This window comes from Stenella coeruleoalba (assembly GCF_951394435.1).
Source record: "Stenella coeruleoalba genome assembly, chromosome: 7".
Lineage (NCBI taxonomy): Eukaryota > Metazoa > Chordata > Mammalia > Artiodactyla > Delphinidae > Stenella > Stenella coeruleoalba.
Window position 1 is genome coordinate 118,854,629 of NC_137153.1, and position 26,986 is coordinate 118,881,614.

At 51.1% G+C, this 26,986-nt stretch overlaps 1 protein-coding gene across 1 annotated transcript in view; it reads left to right on the forward strand.

Annotated features, from left to right (window-relative positions):
• CFAP77 (cilia and flagella associated protein 77) overlaps positions 1 to 26,986 on the forward strand; it is a 136,737-nt gene that overhangs the window by 103,746 nt on the left and 6,005 nt on the right. The window contains exons 5-6 of the mRNA XM_079927541.1: positions 5,670 to 5,775; positions 9,974 to 10,075. Of these exons, the coding sequence (XP_079783667.1) occupies positions 5,670 to 5,775; positions 9,974 to 10,075 (208 nt within the window). The remainder of the gene's footprint in view (positions 1 to 5,669; positions 5,776 to 9,973; positions 10,076 to 26,986) is intronic.

Here is a 26,986-nt window from a genome sequence, read left to right on the forward strand (position 1 = left end):
CAGCCATGTATAAGAGGTTTAGTTTCTCTGGATCCTTGCTCTGGCACTGTCACTATGTATTTCTTATTTTAGCTGTGCTAAGAGGTGTGTGACAGGATGCTCTTAATTTTCATTTCTCCAATGGCTAGGGATGTTGACTATTTTTTCATGTACTTATTTGCCACCCATATACCTTCTCTGATGAAATGTCTCTTCATGTTTTGCCTCTTTTCTAATACAATTGTTTGTGTTTATTTCTTTTACTGTTGAATTTTGAGCGTTCTTTACATAGTCTAGATTTGCCAGATACATGGTTTGCAAATATTTCCTCCTAGTCATGGTTTATCTTTTCATCTTCTCAAGAGACTCTTTCACAGAGCAAGAGTCCTTAATTTAGAGGAAGTTCAATTTATCTTTTTTTTTCCTCTCCTGGATCCTGCTTTTGGTGTCAAGTCTAGGAACTCATCACCTAGCCTAGCCCTAGGTCTCAAAGATTTTCTCCTATGTTTTCTTCTAAAAGTTTCACAGTTTTACATTTAAATCTATGCTCCATTTTGAGTTAATTCTTGTATAAAGTACGAGACTTGGGTCAAGAGGTTCTTGTTTGTTTTTGGTTTTGTCCATGATGTCCAATTGTTCCAGCACCATTTGTTGAAAAGGCTATCCTTCCTCTCCACTGGATTACAATTTCCGTCAATTTACTCTCTTAAATTTCTTACAACTCATATATAGCCTGATTTATAATACCCTGAATTATGAAATGTATATTTCCTAAAATTTTGCCTAATCTTTCTTTCTCTGGCTCCTTCCCTCCCTCTCTTCCCCTTGGTTTCAACAAAGCATAATTACTGAGAGCAGCGCCATGTCAGTCCACATCCCACAGAAACCATGCCTGCTGGCATTGGTATTCAATGACCAAGACCAGATATAAACCCATGACAAATGAACAAGAGAGCTTCTGCTTATGAGGGTACCTGGCAAGGGCCGTCTGAGGATGGACGGGTCAGGGAAAAGCCCTCTGAGGAGGTGACCAAACAGCGGAGACCTGAAGGCAAAGGAGATGCTGAGTGTCAGGGAGGAGTCTGGGGAGGGAAGGGCTTTGCCGGCCGTAGCCCGGCATCTGGGTTGAGTCTAAGAAATGGGAGGCTGTCAAGGGCATTTTAAGCAAGGGATGCTGTGATACACTTTACGTCCTGGGTTTTCCCCATGTCAGACAAGCCTCTCCACCTTTTTATCTGATTTAATGAGCCTGAGCAGAAATGGGCAAAACCCGCTGGACCTCCGTCAGCCAGTCAGGGCTTAGGCTGTTGTAACTTACAAGGTTTGTCAGCTCTTCTGCTCTGAGCGCCACCCCCCCGACCCCGCCCACCTCTTCCCAGTAATAAGAACCGCTGGCTGGAGCAGGACATAAAGATGGTCAGCGAGGCTGCAGGAGGGCTGCGAGGGTGGGTTCGCGGCGATGCGGGCAGTGGGGGCTGCTGGGAAAATAGCTTTTCTGTTGTGAATGGCCTCTTGGGGTAGATCTTGCAAGATTACGCATCTCGTGTCATTAGAAAGCATGGCTATAAATTAGGCTGCTCAGAAGCATGGGGTGTGTAATAATTAAGTAATAAAAGTCACCACAGGGGTAAGGGAACAGGAAAACAAAGAGCCACTGTTTGTAGATGCACTGCAGGCCGCCCTGGAAAGAGACCTCTGAGCTCAAGTGGCATTTCAAAGCCACTGACGCTCCACTCAAGCGGAGTCCCGGGTCAGTCTAGCCCCAAAGAGGTCCCCATGGAAGGGAGGTGAACCGTCCTGGGCGCGCACACAGGGCGGGAGAATGGGAGGGGGCTGGGAGGAGGATGTTTAGGGTCCAGTCCAGCTCTTTGTGGCTGGCTCTGGAGCCACAAAATCCAACACTTGGACCGGCCCAGCAGGCAGTGGAGGACAATAGGGAAGGGAGAGGACTTGGGCTAAATGACACTTGATACTCAGCTCAAGCCAATTGTTGCCGTGTAGGAATGCAGACCCACTTGGCCAGAACGTATACATCTTCAAGACAATTTGGAAAGCTGGGTTCCTTTAATGTAAAATTTCCCAGTTTTTAAGTGTTGACAACAATTTCAAAGTTTAAAGACCACCATGAAGACTGTATAAAACACAAAGCCAGAAGCCCCAGGTTTGCAGTCTCGGGTCCTTACTGTATGTGAGCTTTGAGAGTAGCCTCACTGCTCAGTCCCTCCATTTCCTCATTCCCTCGTCTGTGAAATAAGGTCACAGGGGACGAACAGAGGCTCTGAACTTTTCCGGGGGCATTTGCACCTTGGAAAATGTGATGAAAGCTGTGGGCCCTCTCCGCAGACATGGTGTCTATACACTCCTGTTCAGAGATGGTGGTCTGCGACTCCGTGGGACTTCCGGGGGGTAAGAGCCCCAGGCCTGGATGATTGATAAGGCCTTAAGCCCCGAAGGGTGGGTCCTGGGCACAGCCTCTCCAGACGCCCCAGACCCATCAAACCAGAACATGCCTCAAACAAGATCCCCCCCCACCCCGTGATCCACGCTCACGTGACGGTCTGCAAAACGCTGCTGGAAGGCTCCTTCTGCCGTAAAAGACCCAGTGATGTCTGGTTTCGGGAACTTCTCTGGACAGCACGCGTCGGCACCGCAGTTTCTCTTGGTGTTTCCCAAAGTGTGGGCTGAGGAACCGCCATGTGTTCATTTCCTGGGGCCGCCGTAACAAATGACCACAGACCTGGCGGCTTCAAACAACAGAAATGTATTTTCCTTGCATCTGTCCATTCTGGAAACCAGAAGTTTGCAGCTGAGGTGTTGGCAGGGCGGTGCTCCCTCCAGAGGCTCTAATGGAGAGTCTTGCCTGGACTCTTCCAACTTGCGGAGGCCCCAGACGTTCTCTGGCTTTTCTCTGCCTCTGTCTTCACCTCACCCTCTCCTCTTCCCTGTATCTCCGATTCTGTGTATATTTTATGAGGACACTTGTCATTGGATTGAAGGCCTACCCCCCAAAGCGATTTACATACTGTTAATCCCATCTCGACATCCTTAACTTGACTACATCTGCAAAAGCCCCTTTTCCAAATAAAGTCATACTCACAGGTTCCGGAAGTTAAAATGGAAACATTTGGGAGGGCACCATTCAACCCACTCACCCTGTATCAGAACTACTTCCTATATTTGCTAAAAATGTTTTCTTGGGCCTCACCCCCCAGGCTTCCTGGATCAGAACCTCTGGGGAGGGGGCCCCAGTGATATTTATGCATTGAAATGTGAGACCCTCTGGTACAGAAATATGAGGAGGCAGTCAGCTTGGACCTGAGCTGAGTGATGGAGAAGGTGATAAAGACCATTTGTGAGGGAGGGTGGGAGGGAGGGAGACGCAAGAGGGAAGAGATATGGGAGCATATGTATATGTATAACTGATTCACTTTGTTATAAAGCAGAAACTAACACACCATTGTAAAGCAATTATACTCCAATAAAGATGTTAAAAAAAAAAAAGACCATTTGTGATCACAAGGAAGATGAGAAAGAAGTGAGCGGGGAAAACAATGAGCTTCATTCCCTGGATTTTTCCTCTTTGTCTTTTTACTTCTTATTACGAAAAATTTCAAACATGCACAAAAGTGTAGCAAATAGGGTAATACACATCCATGATCAACCCTCATCACACAGCTTCCACCACTCTCAATTTATTCTGTCACTCTTGTTTCATTTTTTTACTTTGTTATTTTATTTTACTGTGCTCTATATTTTGCTGGAGGTTTTTGTTTGTTTGTTTGTTTGCGGTACGCGGGCCTCTCACTGTCATGGCCTCTCCCGCTGCGGAGCACAGGCTCCGGACGCACAGGCTCAGCGGCCATGGCTCACGGGCCCAGCCACTCTGCGGCATTTGGGATCCTCCCGGACCAGGGCACAAACCCGCGTCCCCTGCATCGGCAGGCGGACTCTCAACCACTGCGCCACCAGGGAAGCCCCTTGCTGGAGGTTTGTTTAAAGCAAATTCTAAACTACACAGAATTTTACCCGCAAACCCTTCAGTAGGTATTTCTAACATTAAGACGTAAAGCAGCCACAATATCATTATCCCACTCCACACAATTAGCACTATTTCCTCACGGCTTCTGAAACTCAGCTAGTGTTCGCTTTTCCCTCAAAAGATACCTTCCCGGGCTTCCCTGGTGGCGCAGTGGTTGAGAGTCCGCCTGCCGACGCAGGGGACGCGGGTTCGTGCCCCGGTCCGGAAAGATCCCACATGCCGTGGAGCGGCTGGGCCCGTGAGCCATGGCCGCTGAGCCTGCGCGTCCGGAGCCTGTTCTCCGCAACGGGAAAGGCCACGGCAGTGAGAGGCCCGCGTACAGAACAAAAAAATTAAAAATAAAAAAAAAAACCTCATTCCTATCTCTAATTACATGTTGACATGATAATATTTTGGATATATTGGGTTAATAAAATACCTTAGTAAAATTAATTCCACCTGTTTCTTTTTACTCTTTTTAACATGGCTACTAGAAGAATTTTAGTTACATGGCGGCCCACATAATATTTCCATTTGACAGTGATGGTCTAGAAGTCTGATTACCTTTGGGCTCACTTTGGGGTTTGTTTCCGACAAAGTGTTTGGTGGGTGGTGCTACATACCTCCTATTAATCACTCCCAGCCCCACATCTGTCACTTCCAGTGATGGTAAGATTGATCTCTTGGGTAAATTTTATGTTATGCGTATTTACCACAATAAAAACAAATTGATCCTTTGGTCCAGCTGCTGTAGCCTGACACATCCATTGTAAAGTTCCCCATCAGCCTTCCACCTAATCATTGATTATTACCTCAATCCATTATCATTAGGCGTTGCAAAGTAATGATTCTCTTTCCCCAGTTCTGTCCTACCTCCTGCATTTTATTAGCTTTGGTTCTTCTATTAAAGAACTTTTCCTCATCACCTATTAGGTTACCTTGAGAGAGTCTCACACACAGGGCTGCCCCACTGCTCTGGGACCTTAGGATGGGGATGATAAAAGTACCCACTTTACAGTGCTGTGAGGAGTGGGGCATGCAAAATGCTCTACACAGGGTAAGTTCTCCTTGGCTGGAGACCCTTGTCAAAGAGAACTAGAGCGGAGGCTAAAGGCAGTAAAGATGGATTTCATTCAGTACTATTGTAAAGGGGAAAGTGACCTCACTCAATTCTGAATACAACACAAGTGGGGATTTATAGCCAAGGAGAAGAGTGGATGGAAAATTACTATGAAGAGACTTCAAGGGTAGGGGGATTCTTACTAAACTGACTTAATAGGACTCTTGGTAAAGGCAGGCCAAGGTGATCAGATATCAAGGGCGGGGGGATTGACTTAGCAGGGTTCTTTGCTAAGGCGAACTCTTTATCTGGCCAAAGATAGATCCCAAGAACGAGCCCTGATCAAAAAGAGGGCTCTGAGAAGCCTGCCTAAAATCTGGTCAGGGAGAGAGTCTGTCACCATGTCAGGCCCAGCACTTGGTTGGTGGACAGTAAGTGTTTGTTGAACAACTCACACGAGGCACCGTTTCTTCCACGGTTGCAGAAGGGCCAGAGAGAAACTCTCACAGCCTTGGGAGAACACTTTGCCCTGTAGCCCTGATGGTCAGGTGGGCAGCCTCTGGGGAGGGGGGCCTTCACCGACCTCAAGCCCATCTGACTGCTTCCCCACAGGCCTTCCACCCCCTTCTTTGATCTGCTGCAGCATCGGTACCAGCAGCTATGGGTGCAGGAACAAAAGGCCAACCAGAAAGCCATCAAACTGGAGAAAAAGCAGAAGGTAAACGCAGTGCTCAGTCCAGAGTGGATGACTGATGGGGTGGGAGGGAAGAGAAGGGAGGGGCTGGGGGAGGCAAAGCCAGAGCTCAAAAGGATGCCACCTGTGCATGTCTATTGCTGGGGTGTGGGCAGGGCTGGGGAGTCAAGTTGCTTGTTGCTTTGCTGAAAGGGTCTCGGTGATGATCAGGTTCAACCCTGACTTAAGCCTCGCCGGCATCACCAGTAAACTGGCCCTGTGTGCCTCTGGGGCAGGATCGGGACCCCATCTCCCGATTCCCGTCTGGGGACGGTCCCACCAAACTCCATGTGACCCCACACATCTGGAAACCAGATTGTCCACGAATCTGACCTGGCCCGGACAGAAATGTGCCCCGGTCTATCTATAAAGAAAAGGTTAGGAAGGCGAAGTCCAAAGAGAAAACCCACTTCTAGGAGGGTTCCGTAAAGACCGCGTTTTATGAAACGTTAGGATACATTTTGTTTCAAGTGGATGACTAAGCCCCATGCTAACCGCTCCACGTACATCACATACATCATCTTATTTGCGCTGGATACAAGCCTGTGAGCTGGGTGTCACCCTAGTTCCCAGGCATGGAAATCGAGGCCCAGAGTGGTGGTGGCCACACTGGGAAATTTGAGCTGCGGACAGAATGACACCCAAGTACCAGCAATTGTTAATGGTGTGCGCCTAGGTGAGATTTTTACCTGGAAAAACATCTTTAGCAGTGAATTTGCATTGTCACTTATATTTGAAGATACTAAACGTGGTACCCCCTTTAAAATAGTCTGAGAGGGCTTCCCCAGTGGCGCAGTGGTTAAGAATCCGCCTGCCAAGGCAGAGGACACGGGTTCGAGCCCTGGTCCGGGAAGATCCCACATGCCTCGGAGCAACTAAGCCCGTGCGCCACAACTACTGAGCCTGCGTTCTAGAGCCCCCGAGCCACAACTACTGAGCCCACGTACCACAACTACTGAAGCCCGTGCGCCTAGAGCCCGTGCTCCGCAACAAGAGAAGCCACCGCATTGAGAAGCCCGCGCACCGCAACGAAGAGTAGCCCCCACTCACCGCAACTAGAGAAAGCCCGCACACAACAGTGAAGACCCAACGCAGCCAAAAATAAATAAATAAATTTATTTTTAAAAGTTTAAAAAAATAAATAAAAATAAAATAGTCTGAGGTTCGGACTTTTGGAGCACTCAGGTTGGTCTCTTCTCCAGTAGATCCGGATCGATGACGGTAAAATCAGAATTGCTTTATGCTCACGTAGCACTATGTAGATTTCATTAGAAGCACAGCTTTAGTGTCTTTGGTTGTTGCAACGATCTCACCAACGCCGTCCCTCCTCCAGATTCCGTGCAGAGAACTGGATCCGGCACGCACCCTGTGTTCATGCCCTTTGCCCTCCCGGACACCCCGTGAGGTCCGAGTCTCATCTGAGCATTCAGTTTGTTTCATTTTCAGATGGAGGAACTCAGTCTCAGAGAGGTTAAGTGACTGGCCAAAGGTCCCAGCCAAGCCAGGACCCAGGTGTGTCCCGCCCCAAAGTCCAGGCTTTTCCTGATGGTGAGGTCCCACTCTTGCTGATTACGGGAAAGCTTAGGATTCAGCAACAGTGCCTGTGATGTTCTAGGGACAAACTGGGGAGTGGAAAAGTCTTATCAGGGATCCCGGCACCCTTGGGACCGGCCAGGAAAGGCTGCTGGGTGGAGGGGCCCAGGGCTCCCCAGGCCCAGCCAGGAGCCAAGGCCCCTCCTGGCTGATGTCAGCGGTGGGTGGAGTCCGAGACAACCACTCCTTAAAGAGCAGAGCGTTGTAATAATACTTTAAAGCAGCCCATGACTAGTTTATTTGTTAATGGCTCCAGAAGGAGTCAGCTCACTATGGCAACGGCCAGTTTCCGAGGGAGCATTGCCGTTACACGCTGCTGCTTTCTAGCTCCGATCCGGAGTCCTGATTTAATTAGCGGCTATTTCACGACAGCTCAGAGTGTCACAGGTCCTCAGAATCCCGGGCCTCCAAAGACACGTCTTCTGAGTCTAGAGACAATCTCATAGCCAGTGCCCCTCAGTTTTCAGCAGAGCACCCCTTAAGCAGCCACTGTGGGCGGCTCCACCCCCAAGCACTGGTTGGGGACAGGTGCCAGCCTGGGGGGGTGTGAATTTGAGTGAGTCACTGCTTTGCTGGGGTCTCAGTGACCTCACTGGGCCAAAAAGGGGGTCAGATTAAATGGGGGCCTGCAGAGCTGGGCCCAGCACGTAGTGGGCACTCAGAAAATACTTGTGCAAACCATCCCCAGAGTTCTCTTCCTGTCCCAAGATTCTCTGTGGCTATCAAACGGCTACAAACACCCAGACCCACCGATGGCTGAGGGCCTGATGAACAATTCATTAGGGTTGATAAGACCTTTGATTTACGAGGTCAAACTGCCCCCATCCTGGGAGAAGCCTGTCTCTTCAGCATCTCAGGATGTCCTGGATTTTGGAAGATGATGACCCCAAATGAAATTCTTGGAAACAGCTTCCATTTAGTGAGTAATCATCTTGGACCAGACACCCCGCTCAAAGCTAACTCCACAAATCCTACAAGCACCTGTTCGTTAGGCATCGGTACCCGCATTTCCTGCAGAGGAAACTGAGGTTTGGAAAGGTGACAAGACTTGCCTTCATTCCTCCAGTTCTGAAGGCCAACAGCTCCTTCACCCCGGGCCGGGCAGCCTCTTGGCTTTGGTTCGAAGATGAAGCTTCAAAGCTGTTCTAGAAAGCGGAGGGGAGGGCTTGTAAGTTATCCACAGATGCGTTCAATAAAATTAATATAATTGATCAACAAAATCAATCAAGCAAAGGGGTTCAATGGGGTGGTGGCATCTTCAGTTAGGCTCAGGTCAGCTTTTATTTGTCGGGTGCACTGTGTGCCCTGCGTCCTCTCTCACACCCCCTTCTGCAGTGGCCCATCCTCTCTGGGTCACTTGGGCACCAGGGCATCGTCCAGCTCATCCGCTCTGGGTGTGAGGTTCCCCCTCTTCACACTGAGGCTGTAGTTAGAAACAAGAGGCCCGTGTTTACCAGTTAACTCCCCTAGGGGGGTTTGAATTTTGACAAGGATCACAGCCGTGCGCTAATAAGGCCTGACTGTGTATGGAATTCCCCCGGGGCACACATTGAAAATGCAGACTCCAGGGCCCCTCCCCCTCTGGTTCTAAGGTTGGAGGCCTGGGCCCCTCTGTTAGTCTGCTGGGGTGACCATAACAAAATACAATGGACTGGGTGGCTTCAACAACAGAAACCTTGGAGGCTGGAAGTCCAAGGTCAAGGGGCCAGCGGAGTCGGCTTCTCTGGAGGTTTCTCTCCTTGGCCTAAAGACGGCCACCTCCTCGCCATGTCCTCACATGGCCTTTCCTGTGTGGACAAGCCTGGTGTCTCTCCTCTTCTTAGAAGGACACCTGTCCTACTGGATCACAACCCCACCTGATGACCTCCCTGAACCTTAATCACCTCCTCAAAGGCCCATCTCCAAATACGGTCACAACTGGGGGTTAGGGCTCCGACATGTGAATTTGGAGGGGAACGCAATTCAGTCCACAGCAGACCGCATGAGCTACAGGACCCTAATTATGGGCCTGCCGGCCTCTGTTCGTGGGCATGGGGCGTGCAGCTAAAGAGGAGGAGGACCGCCTCTGTGCCTCTGAAATCCCACCCCCGGAGACCTCCGAGGCCCTGACCCAAGCCCCCAAATCCCTCCCCCCGAACAGGAGTCCTCCTTCCTCTTCCACGAGCAGACCATGCTGAGGACCTGCCCCACAGAATGGCAACAAGCATCGAGTCATTCATTCTTCATTCAGACACTGTGGCGTCCGTGGTAACCACCGGGGCTGTGTTAGCCACTGAGAAAATTACAAGGGTGTCTGGGACACACCCCTGCCCTCAAGGTGGCTGCATGTCAGAACCCAGAGAGTTCTAGGGCCGAAACTAAAACCAAAATAACACGCTCCCAGCGTCCCATGGTCCCACCCCCAAGTCCACTGTGGTCACAGGCAGGGCCAGGGGTGCAGGTGCACTGACATCAGACAGGGAGAAGGGCCAGAGCCAGGAGGAAAGTGACGCGTGGGTCTGCAGCACCAGGACTCCCAACTCCTCGTCGTGGCTCGGGCTTCTCCAGGGAGCCGGTAACCATCTTGCCTTGGCATTTCTCGGGCCTGCAGGTGATCCTTGGGAAACTGTATGAGACCCGGAGCAGTCAGCTGAGGAAGTACAAGCCGCCTGTGAAGCTGGACGCCCTCTGGCACGTGCCCCACTTCCAGAAGGTCAGTCTCGCCTCCACCTGCCCCTTCCTGCACCCGGGGGGGATGCCCCTCACCTTGACTGGTCTCTACCTGTCCTCTAGACCGTAGAGTTCTGTGGCCTTCTACCCATCGACTGGCATAACAACAACAACAATAATAATAATAGCAACAGCAATGACTAACATTTTGGAGCCCCTCCTAAGTGCCAGGCACTGAGCTCCACTTCATTGGCTCTTCCCACACGTGGAAGCGGGGAGCTGCTGCTATCACCCCCATTTCACAGCAGGAAATGTGGAGAACACTGGTGAGGGCAGCCTTGGGCTGAAGCTGGGCCATCTGACCTCGGAGTCTGGGTGTCTGTCCACTGGGGCAGACGCTGTCTGGACCAAAACCCCCTCTACTGATGGGATCATTGCACCACATCCTACACTGGGGACCTGGGGGTGCAAGACAGTCCCATGCCATCAGCGCTAAACCTCCCGCAGAGGGGCACCCCTGGGGAGGTGGAGCAAATGTCTCCTGTGGGCTGTCATGCACCCAGAATGATCTCGCACCCACCATGCTCCGGCCTCAGGACTGACCCAGTGTCCATTCGGCCACGTAGGCCTGTCGCACCGTGACGGGGCTTCTTCTTTAGCAGCTTTTAGCAGAAGAAAAAGGAGGAATAGCCGGGGCCGTTGTCAGAGGAGGGGAACCAGGAGACTTGGGGACAGTGCCACGGGATGGTGGGGGCCGTGTGTGCCCAGCTCGGGCACAGGGAGCCTTTCTAGGGGCCACCAGGACCATGCCTGGTCCCGGGAAGACAGCCGCACAAAGCCACATTCCCAGACAGCCCAGGCCCGGCCGCTGTGTAGAGTTAAACTGCAATTTAGACAGTGAAGGGGCCCATGCCTTCCTGAACCTAATGCAATCGAACAGGCTGCCAGAGAAGCCCACTAGCCCCCCTTGATGTCGCTCTCATGTCCTGCCCAAGTGGCCTCCATCAGCACGTGTCAGTGGCCAACCGCCCTACTGCTCATCAGCCCGTGCCGTCCCTGCACACGCGGGCAGGACTGGGCACCCAGTGGGAGGAGCGGGGAGTCACCGAGCTGCTGCCCCGTTATCACTCCTCCGCCCTGGCCTGGGCAGCGCCCCTCATCTGTGGTTCCTCCGCCTCCCCCAATTTCCTGCCTTTTTATCCACATCCCTCCTCCCCTTTCTCTGCCTCTCACACTCGGGAGTTTCGCCTACCGCCTCCTTCCTGGCCCGTCTTCTGTCGCCTTTCCTCTTTTGCTCTTTTCTCTCTGATTTTCCTGATGTTGGACGTCCATGGGGGATGCAGGCATCCTGGGGACCCTGCCCAGGAAGGGATGGGACCCACGGCTCCCTGGGCACGAGATGCCCTGCCAGCAGTCTGCTCTACAGCACTGACCCCCAGCCCCTCTCAGCCCCCTTGTCTCCGATTTAGAATCTACAATTAGCTCCCAACCCAATGGACCCAGGAGGGCTCAGGTGGTCTCCCCGCAGCCCATCGGAGCGAGGAAAGGCCCCCCTCCCGCCTCCACCACCCCCACCCCAGGTAACATGGAGTCTGCTGTGTCAGGAGCCCTTGTCTCACCCGCAGGTAGCCCCGCAGCCTGGCCCGGAGTAGGATTGGAAATCCAGATATAAATGAGTTTCTATTTCTAAAAGAGGGGATTTGACTCAGCTGAGCTCAGGTCTCTTCCAGTCTTTAGATTGTTACAAATTACCGTTAGGAACACGGTGGCCCGCCTGTGATGCTACCCCTCTGTGTGCGCTAAGTCATTATTTCACACAAGCACCCTTACCCGAGTGGTACTGAGGACAGGCAGAGATGGGTTTCATTTTCCTTGCCCAGCAAGTGGCTCGGCCTGGAACCCAGGTTCCTCTGACTGCAGGGCCCGAGCTCAAAGGCACCATCCATTGTGTCATAGAAATAACGAGAAACAGAATAAAAATGCAAGCCCCGGGATTTATCGGGTGATTTTTCATCTTTCCCGGGGATGTTCACAGGCTTCTGGAAGTTCAGCTGCAGGAATCTCAGAGCAGGGCTGGTCCCTGGGCGCCACGCGGTACAGCCCAGCAGAGGCGCTTAGAGCCCCAGGGCGCTGCCGCCGCGACCCTCGGTGCCCTCCCCGTTGGGAAATACCACCCATGAACAGTATTTATTGAGCTCTTACTGTGTGCCAAGTGCTGGACATGCATTATCTCCTAGATATCATATTCTCATTCTACTGACTCGGAGACTGAGGCTCAGAGAGGGGAAGGAGCTTGCCCTGTGAGAAGGGAATGCCGGCCTTTGAGGCACGTAGACACATTGCAGTTCATTACTTAACCGGGCCATTCGTTGTTCAATGCCCATCTTCTCCCCTAAAGTGCGAGCCCAGGAGGACATGTCTGTTGTGTCTCCACTGTGTCCCCGGAGCCCAGCCCAGGGCCTGGCACCCAGCAGGTGGCCAGTAAATGTCTGTGGGAAGGATGAATGAAGGAGTGCATGAACGAATGAATCACCAGCGCAGCCCAGGAGGACAGACGAATTTAAAAGCCTTTCACAGACCCGATGAAACCCCCTTCCCAACCTAAAGGTCCCAGGGCCCACCAGCTGCAGCAGCCGACGGGGTCCGGACTCGGAAGGGGCGTGGCCAGAGCTGCTCCTCCCGCAGGGGTTACTGCTGTTGAGGCCCCAGGAGGGTCTTTGTGTCTCGTGTCTGTGCCGATCCGCCCGGCCCCCCTTCCCCACCCGGCCCCATTATGAAAGGAAAAAGCGCTTCCAAAAAAGTGGAATCTGTCACGGTGATGGATAACCTAAATGGACTCTCCCAGCTCGCGAACAGATGTCTACGCTGAACTCTGTCAGAAATAATTAAACACCTTTCACACGGAAAAGCAGCAGGCAGGGCGCGGGCGCTCCCGGGCTGGGTGAGCGCTCAGCAAAGCTGGCTTTCCATCCATCCCCACCCGGCACCGCGCGGGGCACCTCCGGATCTGGGCCCAGAGGGACCAAGGAAAGGGGCAGAGACACCCCTCGGTAGGGTTCCCTGTCCGGCCACACGGGGTCCAGCGCTATCTCCTAGTCTGTGCGACCAGCCATCGCCACGTGAGGGCCAGTGCCCAGAGGGAGGGTTAGCCGACAGCTGGCGAGTGGCCTGTCTGCCAGGATGTTCATAACAGGCCGCCAGCCAGCCCCCAGGCCTGGGCCAGCAGCTGGACCTCCCTGGGGCTCAGTTTCCCCACCTGAAAATGAGGGGGGAACACTCGTTCTTGAGGGTCTCTTCCAACCCAAGTTTCCATGACCAAGGAGCCATGTGGCGTGAGGCACGGGGTCTCGTGGAGGCCGCAGACACCGAACCCAGAGTGAACCGGGACAGGTTCTCATTTCGGGGACAGGACATGAACTCATTGCCTCTTTCCTGAGTGGGGGGACCCCTGGGCCTGGGGCCACACCCTCTGTGCCTGGTGGCCGGGCTTTCTCTGCGCCCCCCTCCGCAAGGCGTGCTGGGGGCCAGCGGGGAGGGAGGAGGGGGCAGCGCTGTATGTCTGTGTGCGCGTGACTCCAGGGTCAGCCAGACCCGGGCCACGTGGTGACCCTGCCATTTCTGACCTGTCACGTGGCTTGACCTGTCCAAGGCCCCGTTTCCTCTTCGGTCAAGTGGACCAGTGGGGCTCCCCTGGCAGGGCTGTTTGATGAGAATACGGGTACAGTGTTTAGCAGAGCGCCTGGCCCTTATCAAGCTACCAATAAGTGGCAGCTGCCACGAGGGTGGTCCTGGTGATCATTCATTCACTCACTCACTCATTCATTCACAAATCTTATCTGATCATTCATTCACTCATTCATTCATTCACAAATCTTATCTGATCATTCACTCACTCACTCATTCATTCATTCATTCACAAATCTTATCTGATCATTCATTCACTTACTCACTCATTCATTCATTCATTCACAAATCTTATCTCTGAGCACCTTTATGTCAGACCCTGTTCTCAGCACTGACCATATACTACTGTAGGGCTGCTGGCGACAGGCAACAAGTGAGGTGGACAGACGGACAGGCGGACAGGTAACTGAGCAGGTGGACCACTAGACGGGGAAGTCTGAGAAGCTCCAGCCCTAGGCGTCCAGTTCTCACAGCCTGAAATGCTGGGGAGACGTCAACCTGAGCTGGCAGCCCCGAGTTCGGGGGTGGGGATGACTGCCCACAACGAGAACCGCAACAGCACGATGCAGACTCGGGTTGGTCCACCCTGTTCTGCCTTTTGTGTCCCCGGCTGGGGTTGCGGGGGGGACAGGGCATCCCAGCTCACCCAGGACAGCCCTCCTTGGGTCTGGTTGGGAGGCAGACTAAGTAACAGCACCCCCTCTGCTCTCAAAAGTGACCCAATCAGAACCATATATTCTATGGTCTCCTATGAAATCAAGAAAAACAGACGGTTTATCCCTCTTTACAAAAAGACTGCCAGCGATAACAGCCCAAAGACAGAGGGGCGGGTGCCCCTAAATATTATAGCAGCACTGACGGTGGTGAAAGGCTGGACATCGCAGGCAAGTAATGGCTTAGGTACGTGTTGGGAGATATTACACAGGTATCGCAGAGATAATATACAACGTCATGAAATATTATACAGCCACTGAGAATATTGACTTCAGTCTGTACTTATCGACACTTTAATCATCCTTCCCCACTTTCATAATAATTTCCCCACATATTATTGGGGGAAAGAACCTGTGCTGCGTGACCCCGTCTGCGTGGAGGCACCCGTACACCACGCAGGGGGGTCTATGCTCCAGGACAGACGTCCGGAAGGAGAGGCCCCGAGTAGCGGCAGCTGGGATCCCTGGGGTGAGCTGGAGACTGTTTTACTTTCTCTGATGCTCTTCTCTGCATTGTTTCCATTTTTATAATGAGTTCCTGTAACTTTTACAAAACCAGTAAGGTTTTTTTTTTTTCAATGTTTTTAAAGGATGGGGACTCTACATCCTTCCCCAGGGTGCCTGTCCCTGTGCCCAAGCCCCTTTCAGCCCTGTTCCTCCCTACGACTCACCGAGCACTCCCCATGCTGCCGGCCAAGCCTGGTTTCTCCTGTTCAGTCTCCATCAGGCATAAAGGTTAGAGGCTGGCGCTCAGCCCCAGTCGTGAAAGCGGCTGACTTGCGGAGTCTGGATCTCTACGGCCAAGTCCATGTTATAATTGGAGATCCAAGATCCATTTTAGAGGGGGGTTTGCCCAAGCATCTCGGGGTCTCCACTTCAACCCGAACACTCCTCCTCTCCCCGCAAGCCCTCACCTTTCCTCTGCAGCCCCGATACCCACCGACATTACATAGTCATTCAGTCACTAAAGTATGAACAAATTGACTATATTTTCATTTGGCTTTTGGGTTCAGCCCCACTGCTTTAGAATAATGGCCCAAGCTATTAAGCTAACAGTTTGATTTACAAGCTCTTGTGCTCTGAACGCTGGGATCAGACTCCTCTCTTTGTGGAAGACTAACCCTGCCTCGGGTCTCCTGGGCCCCTGACTCACTAATAGAACAGGAGACGGTAGGGAAAAAAACGTCAGCAGTCAGCCAAGCAGTGACGCCCAGAGACGCAGCTGATTAGTGAAAGCTGTGAATCTAAGAAAAGGATTTTCTTTCCCACCTTTAAGCTCTCTTACAAATCATAGCTGGCTGGAAAGTTAGCTCTCTGTTAAAGCCCCAGGGCGGGCTCGCAGCCCGTCCACCCTGCTGCCGCCACCTCTCCAAAGGGCCCGCACGGTTCAACTAAAGATGGACCGTTCTCTGCACGGGTGTCTCAAGCCCCAAAGTCACTCCTTCCAGACCCAGGAAGGGCAGATTCCAGATGGACTGCCCCTCCCCTCCCTGAGGTCCCTGCACCAGTGATGTATTTTAAGAATCCCGTCGGTCTGTTGCCTCAGAATAAGAATCTTCCCAGGTTGCCGTGTAGGGCACTGAGAGCACACAGGGCAATAGGAAGAATGATTCAGAGGCTCTGATGCTCTTGACATTTCTTCCCTAAATACAGATTCCCCCCTCCCCTAATAAGTCAGATCAGTATGCAGAAGGGCTGACTCGCCGAAGGAATAAAAGCAGGGGCTTAATTGGTTTTACATAATCCGGCACCTCGGAGAGACAGAATTTTTAGGCACCTGCTCACGAGGTGACATTGCTGCTCAAAATCCCAGTGAGCTGAAGCTCTGGGGGTGGGGACAAGAGGAAAAGGGGCCGGGGAGGGGGGTGGGGTGGGGAGAGGAGATGGCGGCAAAGTTTCTGGTGCAGCTGGAGAAATCTTGAAGTCCGAGGGAACCCGGGTCATGGAGGGAGGTGGCAGGCATCCTGTGGGATGTGGGAGCTGGCACTTGTAACAAAACAGCCCTGCAATCTGGGCACCCCCAGCCTGGCTGTCCCCATAATCTGTCGGGCACCCCTGGGAATTTTCAGTTTAATCCAGAAAGCACTTCACCCCCCACTGGGTGTGAAAATATTTCCAATTTCGTGTTGAAAATCAACCAGAAAAGAGACTAAGACGGCTTGTTTTGACATCAGGCATCTATTTCTAATCTCTGGAGATAGCTAGAATCTCATGTTGAGTTTTGGGAGTTGATAGGACTTGCCAGGTCCCCAACTGCTTCTCCCAGCTCATCCCCAAGAGAATAAATCCCCCATGATCTAAAGAGAATCTCCCGGGCTTAAGAAGGAGTTCGGGTTAACGTCTGCCACCTCTGGAATGACTTCCTCCACGTCTCCCTCGTTTCCACATGTCCCCACTTGTCAGCCTCTGTCACCAGGCACTGAGGCTGCAGGAGCGATGGGGTCCGAGCCGCCTGGCACGTGGCCAGCAGGAGGGTCCCGCAGATAAACAACACTCGATGATCTACTTGGATAAAGTCAAGGTTTATTCAAACTGCGGTTTGTCAGAAGTGCAGGCGAGATGAATCCAGAGGCCGGTATCTTCTTATCTACAAGCCGCATGCAACACACAGAGCCTCCCTGGTTTCCCTCAGAGATGCAAAGTTCGTGGGCATCAGAGAACATAACACGTCGGAGAGGAAGGAAGATGATGGGGATGTTTTCTTGGCTTCTTCCCTTCTTCTCCTCAAAGAGAGCGTGGGAAATGATGCCTTAGCAGTGCAAACAATGTCGGTAGTTGGACCAAAGTTCACTGGCTGGAGGTGCAGAGGGAAGGGCGTCCAAGAAGACGGCGCCCCCAGATGACAGCACAAAAGCCACACCCGACAGCTCACACATCCCAAGCGCCTCTCAGAGGCCAGGCTGGGGGCCTCGATGGATGGTCTCGTTTGGTGTCAATGCTCACAGAAACCAAAGCTTGGAGGCTTCAAGTCACGCGCCCCAAGGGTCACAGTTAACAAGGGTCGGGTGGTGGCTGAGCCCTCTGGCTGGCTGCCTCCGGGCCTCAGGCCCTGGAAGAGTCGATAAATACCAAGGACCTGCAACTGAGGTCAGGGGCCAGTGGGGGCTAAATGCAGGACCTGGGAAGGAAAGAGAAGGGCGGTCAGGAGCTCGGGTGTTTATAGGTGTCCAGAGGGTCGTGGCCAGCCCTGCTCTGGCTGACTTAAGCCCTCGCAATAAACGAAACTCGCCACTGCCCCGCTAGCCTTTAGACTTTGACAAAACCCCGGAGCATCTTTTAAATGGCAGCTTGGCCCCAAGGCTAAAGAGGAAAGAGGCCATTGATGGAGGGGGGTGGGGGGTCAGGCTTGCTGTATCAAAAGGCCTGAGGCAGAGACAGAGCCCAGCAGGAGGGCCTAGCCTGTGGGCTCGTAAACCACACAGATGCGCCAGGTGCCATCCTGCCTCGGGCCTGCCTCTGCATCTGCATCTGTAAAGTGGGCATCAAGTGAACTGTGCGTGCAAAGCACTTGGCTCGGGCCTGGCCAGGGGAAGGTCACGGAGCAGTAACACCTCTGGGTTGGACGGGGCTTTGCCATCTGCTCCTCTAGATGAATGGTTCTCAGACTTGGCTGTGCCTGGGGTCCTCTGAGGAGAGGTTTAAAATGCAGATTCCAGGGCCCCACCCAGGACCCCGATCCAGTGGGTCTGGGGTAGCCACCAAGCCTGCGTTTTCAACAAGCAGCTCCCCGGCTCCCTGGGTCAATGTCAATTCCTCCTACACAGATATGGTTAAAGCACATGTTCCCCAACGCAGGCTGTGCCCTTCCATACATTTGCCATAAAGCAGGTTGGGGCTTCAGAAAGAAACGTCCTATTGGAGGCAAGCTGTCGTCTGTTGAACAGGTCAGGATCTGATGAGGCTCTCTTCCTGGCTTACAGATGGCCACTTCTCGCTGTGACCTCACTGGGCAGAGAGAGAGAAAGCAAGCTCTCTGATATCTCTTCCTAAAAGGGCACTAATCCCATCATGGGGGTCCCACCCTCATGACCTCACCCAAGTATAACTACTCTCAAAGGCCCCACCTCCAAATACCATCACACTGGGGGGTAGGGCTTCACATATGCATTTTAGAGGGACATGATTCAGTCCACAGCAGCTTCCTTCTCAAGTTCAGTCCAAGTCTGCCTCCTCTCTCTCCTTCAGCCTTCCGCCTCAGGGTTGTGTTTCTCCCTCTGGAGCCCCATGGAGCCACATGCTTCCCCTTCTAAGCGACAGCCCTGCAAATACCTGAGGTCAGACACTGTTTTGTCCTCAGTGTCCAGGTTCTGGATTGTTCCTTGGGGCAGCGTTCTGAATGTCGATAGGTGGGACCCTGTGTTGCAGGGACAGTGGATTGCCCAGGTGCTGTGATCTCTGCCACCCGGTATGCATTCCCTACCTCTGTCCACAGTCACAGAAGATTTGTCAACTTGAACTGCCTTTCTACATATTTTTGAACGAAATTGTGGGTACAGATATTGCAGAAAATAAAACCCCTCTTCTATTGATACTTAGAGATTTAGCTGAGCAAAGGAGATGGAGAGGATCTTTAAGGATGCGTGAATCTCAGAGGCGTTTCTAAGGGCTCTGTTGCCTTATCCCAGGTTCCTAAACCATCCATCCATCCATCCATCCACCCAGGATTTGTTGAATGTCCACAGGGCGCCCCTAACAGTCGAGTAAGGTCCCCTGTCTGTTGGCATTTCCCCAGAACAGTGTCTGGAACGTGGCATCAGCATCCTTGCTGTCTAGTTGAGGACACCTAACTCTAATATCCCTATCTGTGGCATGAGAGGGTCAGCCTTGTCAACCACAGAAAGAGTCTGCTCCTTCTTAAAGGATACTGGAAAAAAATTCTTCCTGCTCATTATTCTAATAAGAGAAAAGGGGAAAGACGACACCAAGCCCCACCACAGTGTATCCCACCCCAATGGGCCATGGACACGGCCCAGCCGAGTATGTCCCCGGCTTCCCTGGCAGCAACACAGGAGTTGTTCAACAGCCAAAATGAATAAGCGATACGGCACTGACGGGCACTGCACGGACGGCTCAGCAAAGGACTTAATTTGCAGCCAAGCACAAAATCAAAGACTCTGTCAGCTGAGGAACTGAGCGCCTGGATAACCACCTTGTGCTACCTGGGAAAGCACTGTCAGGTAAATTTCCAGAGAAAGTAATTAAGGAATCCCCATTGTCTAACTTCAGCAGCAAAATTTGAAACTCTGGAATTTGATGCTCGCCAGGGATCTGGTGTCTCCTCCCAGCTTGATCCTTCATCACAATGAACAGTAGAAGTTTATGAAGAGATCGGCTGGTGCGTCTCCCCCTCGCTCTGCCGAAGACGCTCTCCAGCGCCGTGCGCGCTCCCGCAGGCATTGTCTTGACGGGGAAGCAGTAGGCAGCAAATGAGATCGCCGCTTGTGGGACGGGGGTGAGATTAATATACAAATATATAGCCCTCTCTGAGGTCTGGCAGGCACCAATTAATATTTATCAAGTGCCCACAGCTAGCACGATACTGCGTATCAACATGGAGAACATAGAGTCCGCGGCGTCGGGGAGTCTACCCTCTGACTCAAAAGCTACAAGCAGATAGATGCTCCGTGTGCTCGGAGGCCCCCGCCCGGATCGGGAGTTTGGGTTAATATTTACAGCCAGTGGCCTCCTCTTTCTGAGACGATGAGGAGTTCTCAAGCAGGCATCATCATCACTGCGGCCTCCATGGGGTGAGCGCCCAAGCCTCTGGGGCCCACCCCACTCACAAAGGTTCTCCATCAACACATCTCCTTCCCTAACCCCCTCCTTAGCTCTTCCTTGAGTTTAAAATAAGAGAAGTCCATTAAAGTAAAAGAAGTCCTGCTGTCCATTGGAGCTTCGAGTCCAGCGTGACCCTCCATATCCTGATATTTCTAAGTGGGGTGAGCGCGCGAAGCATCCCGCTGGAACCGCCCACTGCCCCCTCGCGGGCTGAGCCCCTCCAGCCGAAAGCCTCTGGGCCACCTCCCAGAAGAATAATGCCAGCCGGTGCCCATCATCTGGGCTCTGAAAAGGAAAGGGGAGACCTTCCCCCACCCCTTCCTGGCAGCTCCGCTTGTCACGGTGCTTTTGCTGACAACCCCATTGAAAACAGCCCTCGCTGCCTCGCTGTGAAGCCTCCTCCTGTCTCCCATTCACTCCTTCCTCAGACGGTTTTTGAAAGCCGAAAAGTCTGGAAAAACACACACTCCCCCCAGCCCAGCCCCCGGGCCCATCACCGAGGGAGAAGGGGCCGCAGCTTGGGTGAGCAGGCCTGCCGAGCGTCCTCACCCGGCCCCATGGTGCACCGCCTCCAATTAAATCAAAATGGTTTGTTTTTAATGGTCTTTTACACTGACAAGTGGGCGATCATTTTGGGCCCACGAGCTGTCAGGGAACTGAGGCAAATCCTCCGTTGATAATGCCCAATGCTTCCAATTAGGAGCTGAGGCCGCTCCTGGCGCACTAACGATTCCCCAGCCGCCCCCCAGGCCCCTTTGGCGCTGGCTGTTTCTTCTTCCTTCTCCACTGCAAATTACTGACACAAAACGGAAGGCCCCGCGTCTCCTCCGCCACGCCAGGCCCGGGCCCTGTTGGGCTTAATGAGCCGATGGAAGTTTCGTGGCTCCGGCGCTAAATTCTTTTCTTGTTTGACAGCTGCTCGGCTAAGGCGAGTGTTGACCTTATAAAAGATTTAGTGTTTCTCATTATTTTCTGTCAAGCTTCACAAGTGATGGCTGTGCGGTTATCATTTGCATCCTGGGGTGCGTGTGCGTGTGTGTGCGTGTGTGTGTGTGTGCGTGTGTGTGTATGTGTGTGTGTTGGACGGGGCTCTGAAGTGGAGACGGGGAAACGGGAAGGGGTCTTTCTCTCCCTTAGTTGCATTTGGGTCCCACACACCAGCTACTGGCTTGACATCCTTCTCGGGCTGAGGTGTTTCAAAGAGAACGCAGGATGCAAAGCAGGGAGGACGGATGGTTCGACGGCTTCGGGGCCTCCCAGGTGGAGCTCTGGTGGAGGCGCCTCGAGGCTGGTGGACTCCCAGAACCTGGGGGCGACAGCCCAGCCAGGGCCGGACGTGCTGGGCAAAAGGATGGGCTGAGGTAGACGTGGTCCTGAGGACGGTTTTAGGGCTACACTCAAGACCTCATCACAGGGAACTCACTCTTTTCTTACAGGCCCCATTGAAAGCCATCACCAGCAAGGTTTTTCTCTCCGCCCTGCATCCTAAATGAGGATTTAATGTTTTTAAAAAAGCAGAAGCGATTTTTTCTAAGTGGCACGTATTATCGTCCCCTGTGGGGTGACTATGGGAGCGTGTGTTAGTCTTTATTCGGCTCCTGCACCCACGCCAAATGGGGGCCGCTCTATAAATAACAAGACTCCAGGGAGTCCGCGCTGGCTGCTCCAACTCCCCTCTTTCAATCCCTGTGTTCTCCCCTCACTCTAACCTACCCACTGGTCTTCCCAGGTGAGGGTGCCCCGAGGTTGCCTGAAGAGGGAGAGAGACAGTTAAGGGCAGGTGAACCCATGGATGTCTTCTCCCAGGGGTTCTGAGTCTTTGTTCCTCCTTGTTACCGTGGGAGACTCTGTTCTGATCCTCTTAGAGCAAATACGGGGCACCCTCTCCCTTCCACGCCCATGGCAGACCTTGCTAATCAATCACCGCACACTTTTTCATGAGCCTAGATTCAGCCTGAGAATATTTTATGACAGAACATGGGCATCAGCCACCATCACGGGAAGGGCAGCCTACTTGCCATCCCTGCCTTAGACGGGCCATTTAAATAAACTGCTAAGGATCCTAAAAGTCCTTGCCTTTTTATGCTACATCAAGATGATTTTTATGTAAAAGGAAATAAAATATAATCCACCAAAGGAAAATAGATACATTGGACTTCATCAAAATGAAAACCTTCGGTGCTTCAAATGATGCTATCAAGAAAGTGAAAAGACAACCCCCAGAAGAGGAGAAAATGTTTGCAAATCAGATATCCCATAAGGGACTTGCATCTATGAATATAAATATTACTCTTACAACTCAGTAATGAAAAGGTAACCCACATTTTTAAGTGGTCAAAGGACATGAATAGATATTTCTCCAAAGAAGATGGACACAAATCAGCAATACACACATGGAAGATGCCCAAAGTCATCAGTCATTAGGGGGATGAAAATCAAAACCTCAGTGAGATACGGCTTCGTACCCAAGAACTAGGATGGCTGTAATAAAAAAAAGACAATAACAAGTGTTTGCAAGGACACAGAAATCAGAACACTAATACATTGCTGGTGAGAATTAAAAAATTGTGCAGCCACTTTGGAAAACACTGTGACAGTTCCCCAAAAGGCTAAACCCAGAGTTTCCATGTGACCCAGCGATTCTGCTCTTAGGTGTATACTCAAGAGAAATGAAAACACACATCCATGCAAAAACCTGTACACGAATGTCCCTAGCATCGTTATTCATAATAGCCAAAAAGGGGAAATAACCCAAGTGTCCATCAACTGATGAATGGATAAACAAAATGCGGTAGACCGTACAGTAGAATATTACTCAGCAATAAAAAGGAATTAAATAGTGAAACACGCTACAACATGGATGGACCTTGAGGATGTGTTATGTTGAGTGAAAGAAGTCAGTCACCGAAGACCATGCACTGTATGATTTCATCATTAGGAAATGTCCGGAACAGGCAAATCCATAGAGATAAAAAGTAGAATAGTTGTTGCCAGGGGCCAGGAGGAGGGAAATGGGGAGTGATTCCAAAGGGTACCAGGTTTCTTTGGGGGATTATGAAAATCTTCTAAACTTAGATTATGCGGGTGTTTACACAACCCTATGAATATATTAAAAATCATTGATTTTTGCACTTGATTTTTTGGAAGAAAAATTTTTTCTTTTTCCTTTTTTTAAATTTTAACTTAATTTTTATTTTATATTGGCGTATACTTGATTTACAATGTTCTGTTAGTTTCGGATGTACAGCAAAGATTTATAGACTTTAAAAGGGTAAATTTTATCTCAGCAGAGCTGTTTAAAAAAAAAAAAACTTGAAAAAAAAATAGCCCACCTGAGTCAGACGAGTACTCATCGCCCAGATTCTGTCTTTGGAGCCTTGAACAGGGGGATAATTGGCACCGAGAAATAGCCTCAGATGGTGAGGGAGGGTCTTGTGTGTCCCCAGCCTCCCCAGTGAGCTGTTATGACTCTCGCTTACCTGCAGCCTATTAAACGTAGACACTGAAGAAGCAGAGGTGGGCACCAACCTGGAGTTTTTTGGAAAATTCAAACACCCCACCTTGGTATTACCCTATTATTTATCTACCAGCATCTGGCAAGCAGGTTCACTGTTCAATTTTGATCTCAACTGCTGCTGACTAGCCTTAGCTAATCCTTGGGAATGATCTAGAGATACTGTTTGGCTTCTAGAAATAGCAAAACGATTCTTATGTTCAAAGACACGCATGACTCTCTTTTCTTCTGCCGCAGTAAGCCTCAAGAACTCCACAGTCAGTGGAGCAGAAACCTGGTTCCCAGGTCTGGCTTTGCCGCTTGGTAGCTGGGTCTCCTTGAGCCAGTGTCTTAACCATCCTGAGAATCAGTTTCCTCTCTTGTCAAGTGAGGGTGGTACCCCCAGCCCTCACCTGGGGGGCCGTCACTCTCCCCCCTTCACCTGACACGGTACCCCGAGGTCCCACGTTAGACCTTGTGGGCAGGCAGGATGTTTGTTTTTCTGAGCCCGGGTTTGGATGTTCTTTGAAAACACAGCATGTGTCAGCAGGGCGGGTCAGGCCCTGTGTCCTTGCTGTGTCTATTTTTGGACCACAGAGAAATTGGAGCCGGTAGCAGAATAACAATTTAGGGGACCAGATGTCTCAGGAGAGACTGCCACCCTCGTTAATTACTTACACGACAGACCTGCTACATCAGAGCCCAGGACCCACCGTGCCCGCCGACATCCTGCACGGATTTGTGTTCTACGGGGCCTCTGACCTCCAGCTGCCCGAGCTTGGCAGAAATTACTGACCTGGGACTGATCCATAATTTTCAAGTACCTCTCATTAGAGGAGACAGCCCCTCAATCTTTTAAAGCAAAATCTCTCCCAGTCACCTGAGCGGTTGTCACTTAAAAAAAAACTAAACTAAAATCTCTATAGCTGTCATTTTTTTTTTTTTTTAGCTCTTTGGAAGATTTTTTTTTTTTTTAATCCGGCTATTTTTTCCTCACATCCTACCTTTTTGCCTTCTCGGCCCCCAGACTTGGCACTGGAGGGCTTGGGGTCCAGTGGGGGGACCACGGTGAGGCTCATGAGAGAGGTCTGGATAGCAGCTGGCCCGGCTGCCCCGTCGGGAGGATCGTGGGAAAGCTGCTCAGTTTGTGAACCTGACTGGTGGGTGGGTTCCTCCCGCTGGGGGGCACAGCCAAAGTCACACGCCACTGGTGGTGACACTCCTTTTGGCAGCAAAACTCCGGATTCAAATGGAATCAAACACAAATCTCCAACAAACAGCTCTCGTAAAACAGAGGAACTGTTTCTCAATTGCAGGTGTGTGGGGGGAGAGACCTCTGGCCCTGTGTCACTTCTCCAAAACGCAGTTTGAAAATCACCTCTTGTGTTTTCATCTTAAAAAGACAAAAAGGCGATACTCCCTTACAGATAAAACCCAAGCACCCTCTGCTTCCCTGTTGTCACCCCCTCCCTCCCAGAGGCAATGCCAGGCATGACTTCCGGGCACGTTCTTTCCTCCCATTTTCTTTCCGTTTAACTAGATTCATGCACAAGCTTGCACAACACAGGGGATCGTTTTGTATGTTTTACGTTTTTCACGTAAATGGCATCATGCTTACGTTCCATCTGTAAATGAAATTTTCCCATGCAACATTGTGTTTTCGGCTCAGCTGGGCCTGGAGCAGCCCTGTTCAACAGAACTTTCTGTGACGATGGGCGTGTTCTGCAGCTGCCCTGCTCAACGCAGTAGCCCACGTGGGCACACGGGCTTATGAAGCCCCTGGAACGCAGTTTGCGTGACAGAGCGACTGAATTGTTCATTTTCGTCGGACAGGCCCTCTCTAGAGCGGTCATGTTAACGGAGGACGATTATTCCACTGCATGAATTCACCACCTTCGTATATCCAGTCCCCACTGATGGGCGTGTGGTCGTTTCCAGGATTTTGTGTCATGTTATAACGAGGATTCTTGTACACATCGCTTGGTGGACCTTTTTGAAGGTCTCTCCAGGGTATGTACCTAAACATGGACTCGTGGGTTCATAGGCTGCAGCCTTTCTAGCTAAAGCCAAATCTCTCTCCAAGTGGTTGTACCAATGAGCACCGTCACTAACAGTGTATGAAAGTTCCCATTTCTACTGTCGGACTTATGACTATTATTACCAATCTGACGGGCGAGAAACGGTATTTCTTGCTTTGTTCCCTGATCACATACTTCAGGCTGAGCCCCTTTCCCCGTGTTTGCTGGCCTTCAGATTTCCCCTCCGTGAGCTGCCCTGTTCATCCCTTCTGCCTGTTTTTTTTTGGTCGCCGTGGGACTGCAGCACCCCTTTCACCCTCACCTCATCCCCACCTTATCCTTCAAGTCTCTGCTTCTATGTTATTTCCTCGGGAAGTCTCCTCTGGCCCCAAAGTCTGAGTTTTTAATTCTCTGTATTATAAGCTCTTACAGAATCTGGTGCTTCTTTTAATAGTCAGCACAACTGGACTTCCCTGGCGGTCTAGTGGTTAAGACTCAGTGCTTCCACTGCAGGGGGTGAGGGTTCAATCCCCGGTCGGGGAACTAAGATCCCACACCGCCAAAGAAATAAATAAATAGTTAGCACAACTACAAGCGAATAATTAGTTGTGCGATCATACTTTTATTACTAGTTTCCTGGCTCTCTGACAGTAGAGGCTTTCTAAATTCTCCCTGAATCATGGTACCTAGTGTAGAGTCTGGTACACAGTGGGTACTCAGGAAGTATTCAATAAGTGAAATAATGAGCACATAGATGAAAGGGCAAGGGTCACACCTTATCCCCTAACCCAGATCACATGGGCACCTTCTCTATAGCGGCACCAGTTTATCCCACGCAGCGATTTTCTGTCAAAAGTGGATCAGACTTCTCAAACAAGCATAAAAACTCAACAAATACCAAAAGGTCTGATTCACGCAGATCACTTTGGCACCAAAGAAATTAAATTAGAAATCGGTCACAAACGTAACTAACAAAATTGCCTGGAAATTTAAAACCATATTTATAAATAACTTCAGGACCAAAGAAGAAATCCAAACAGAAATTTGATAGAGATTAGATGAAAAGAGAACCGAACAAAAATAAAGGTAACTCAAAGCTTGTGAGATGAGATAAAATGTAGAGGGAAACACAGTTGCCAATGCTATGTTGTATAAATGTTAATACTAGAAAAAAAGAAGAAAGATTAAAAGGTAATTATAGCTAAGCAGACAACTCTAGATGCTAGAAAAAGAACAACAGAGAAACTTCAAAGAAGGAAACCAGGAAG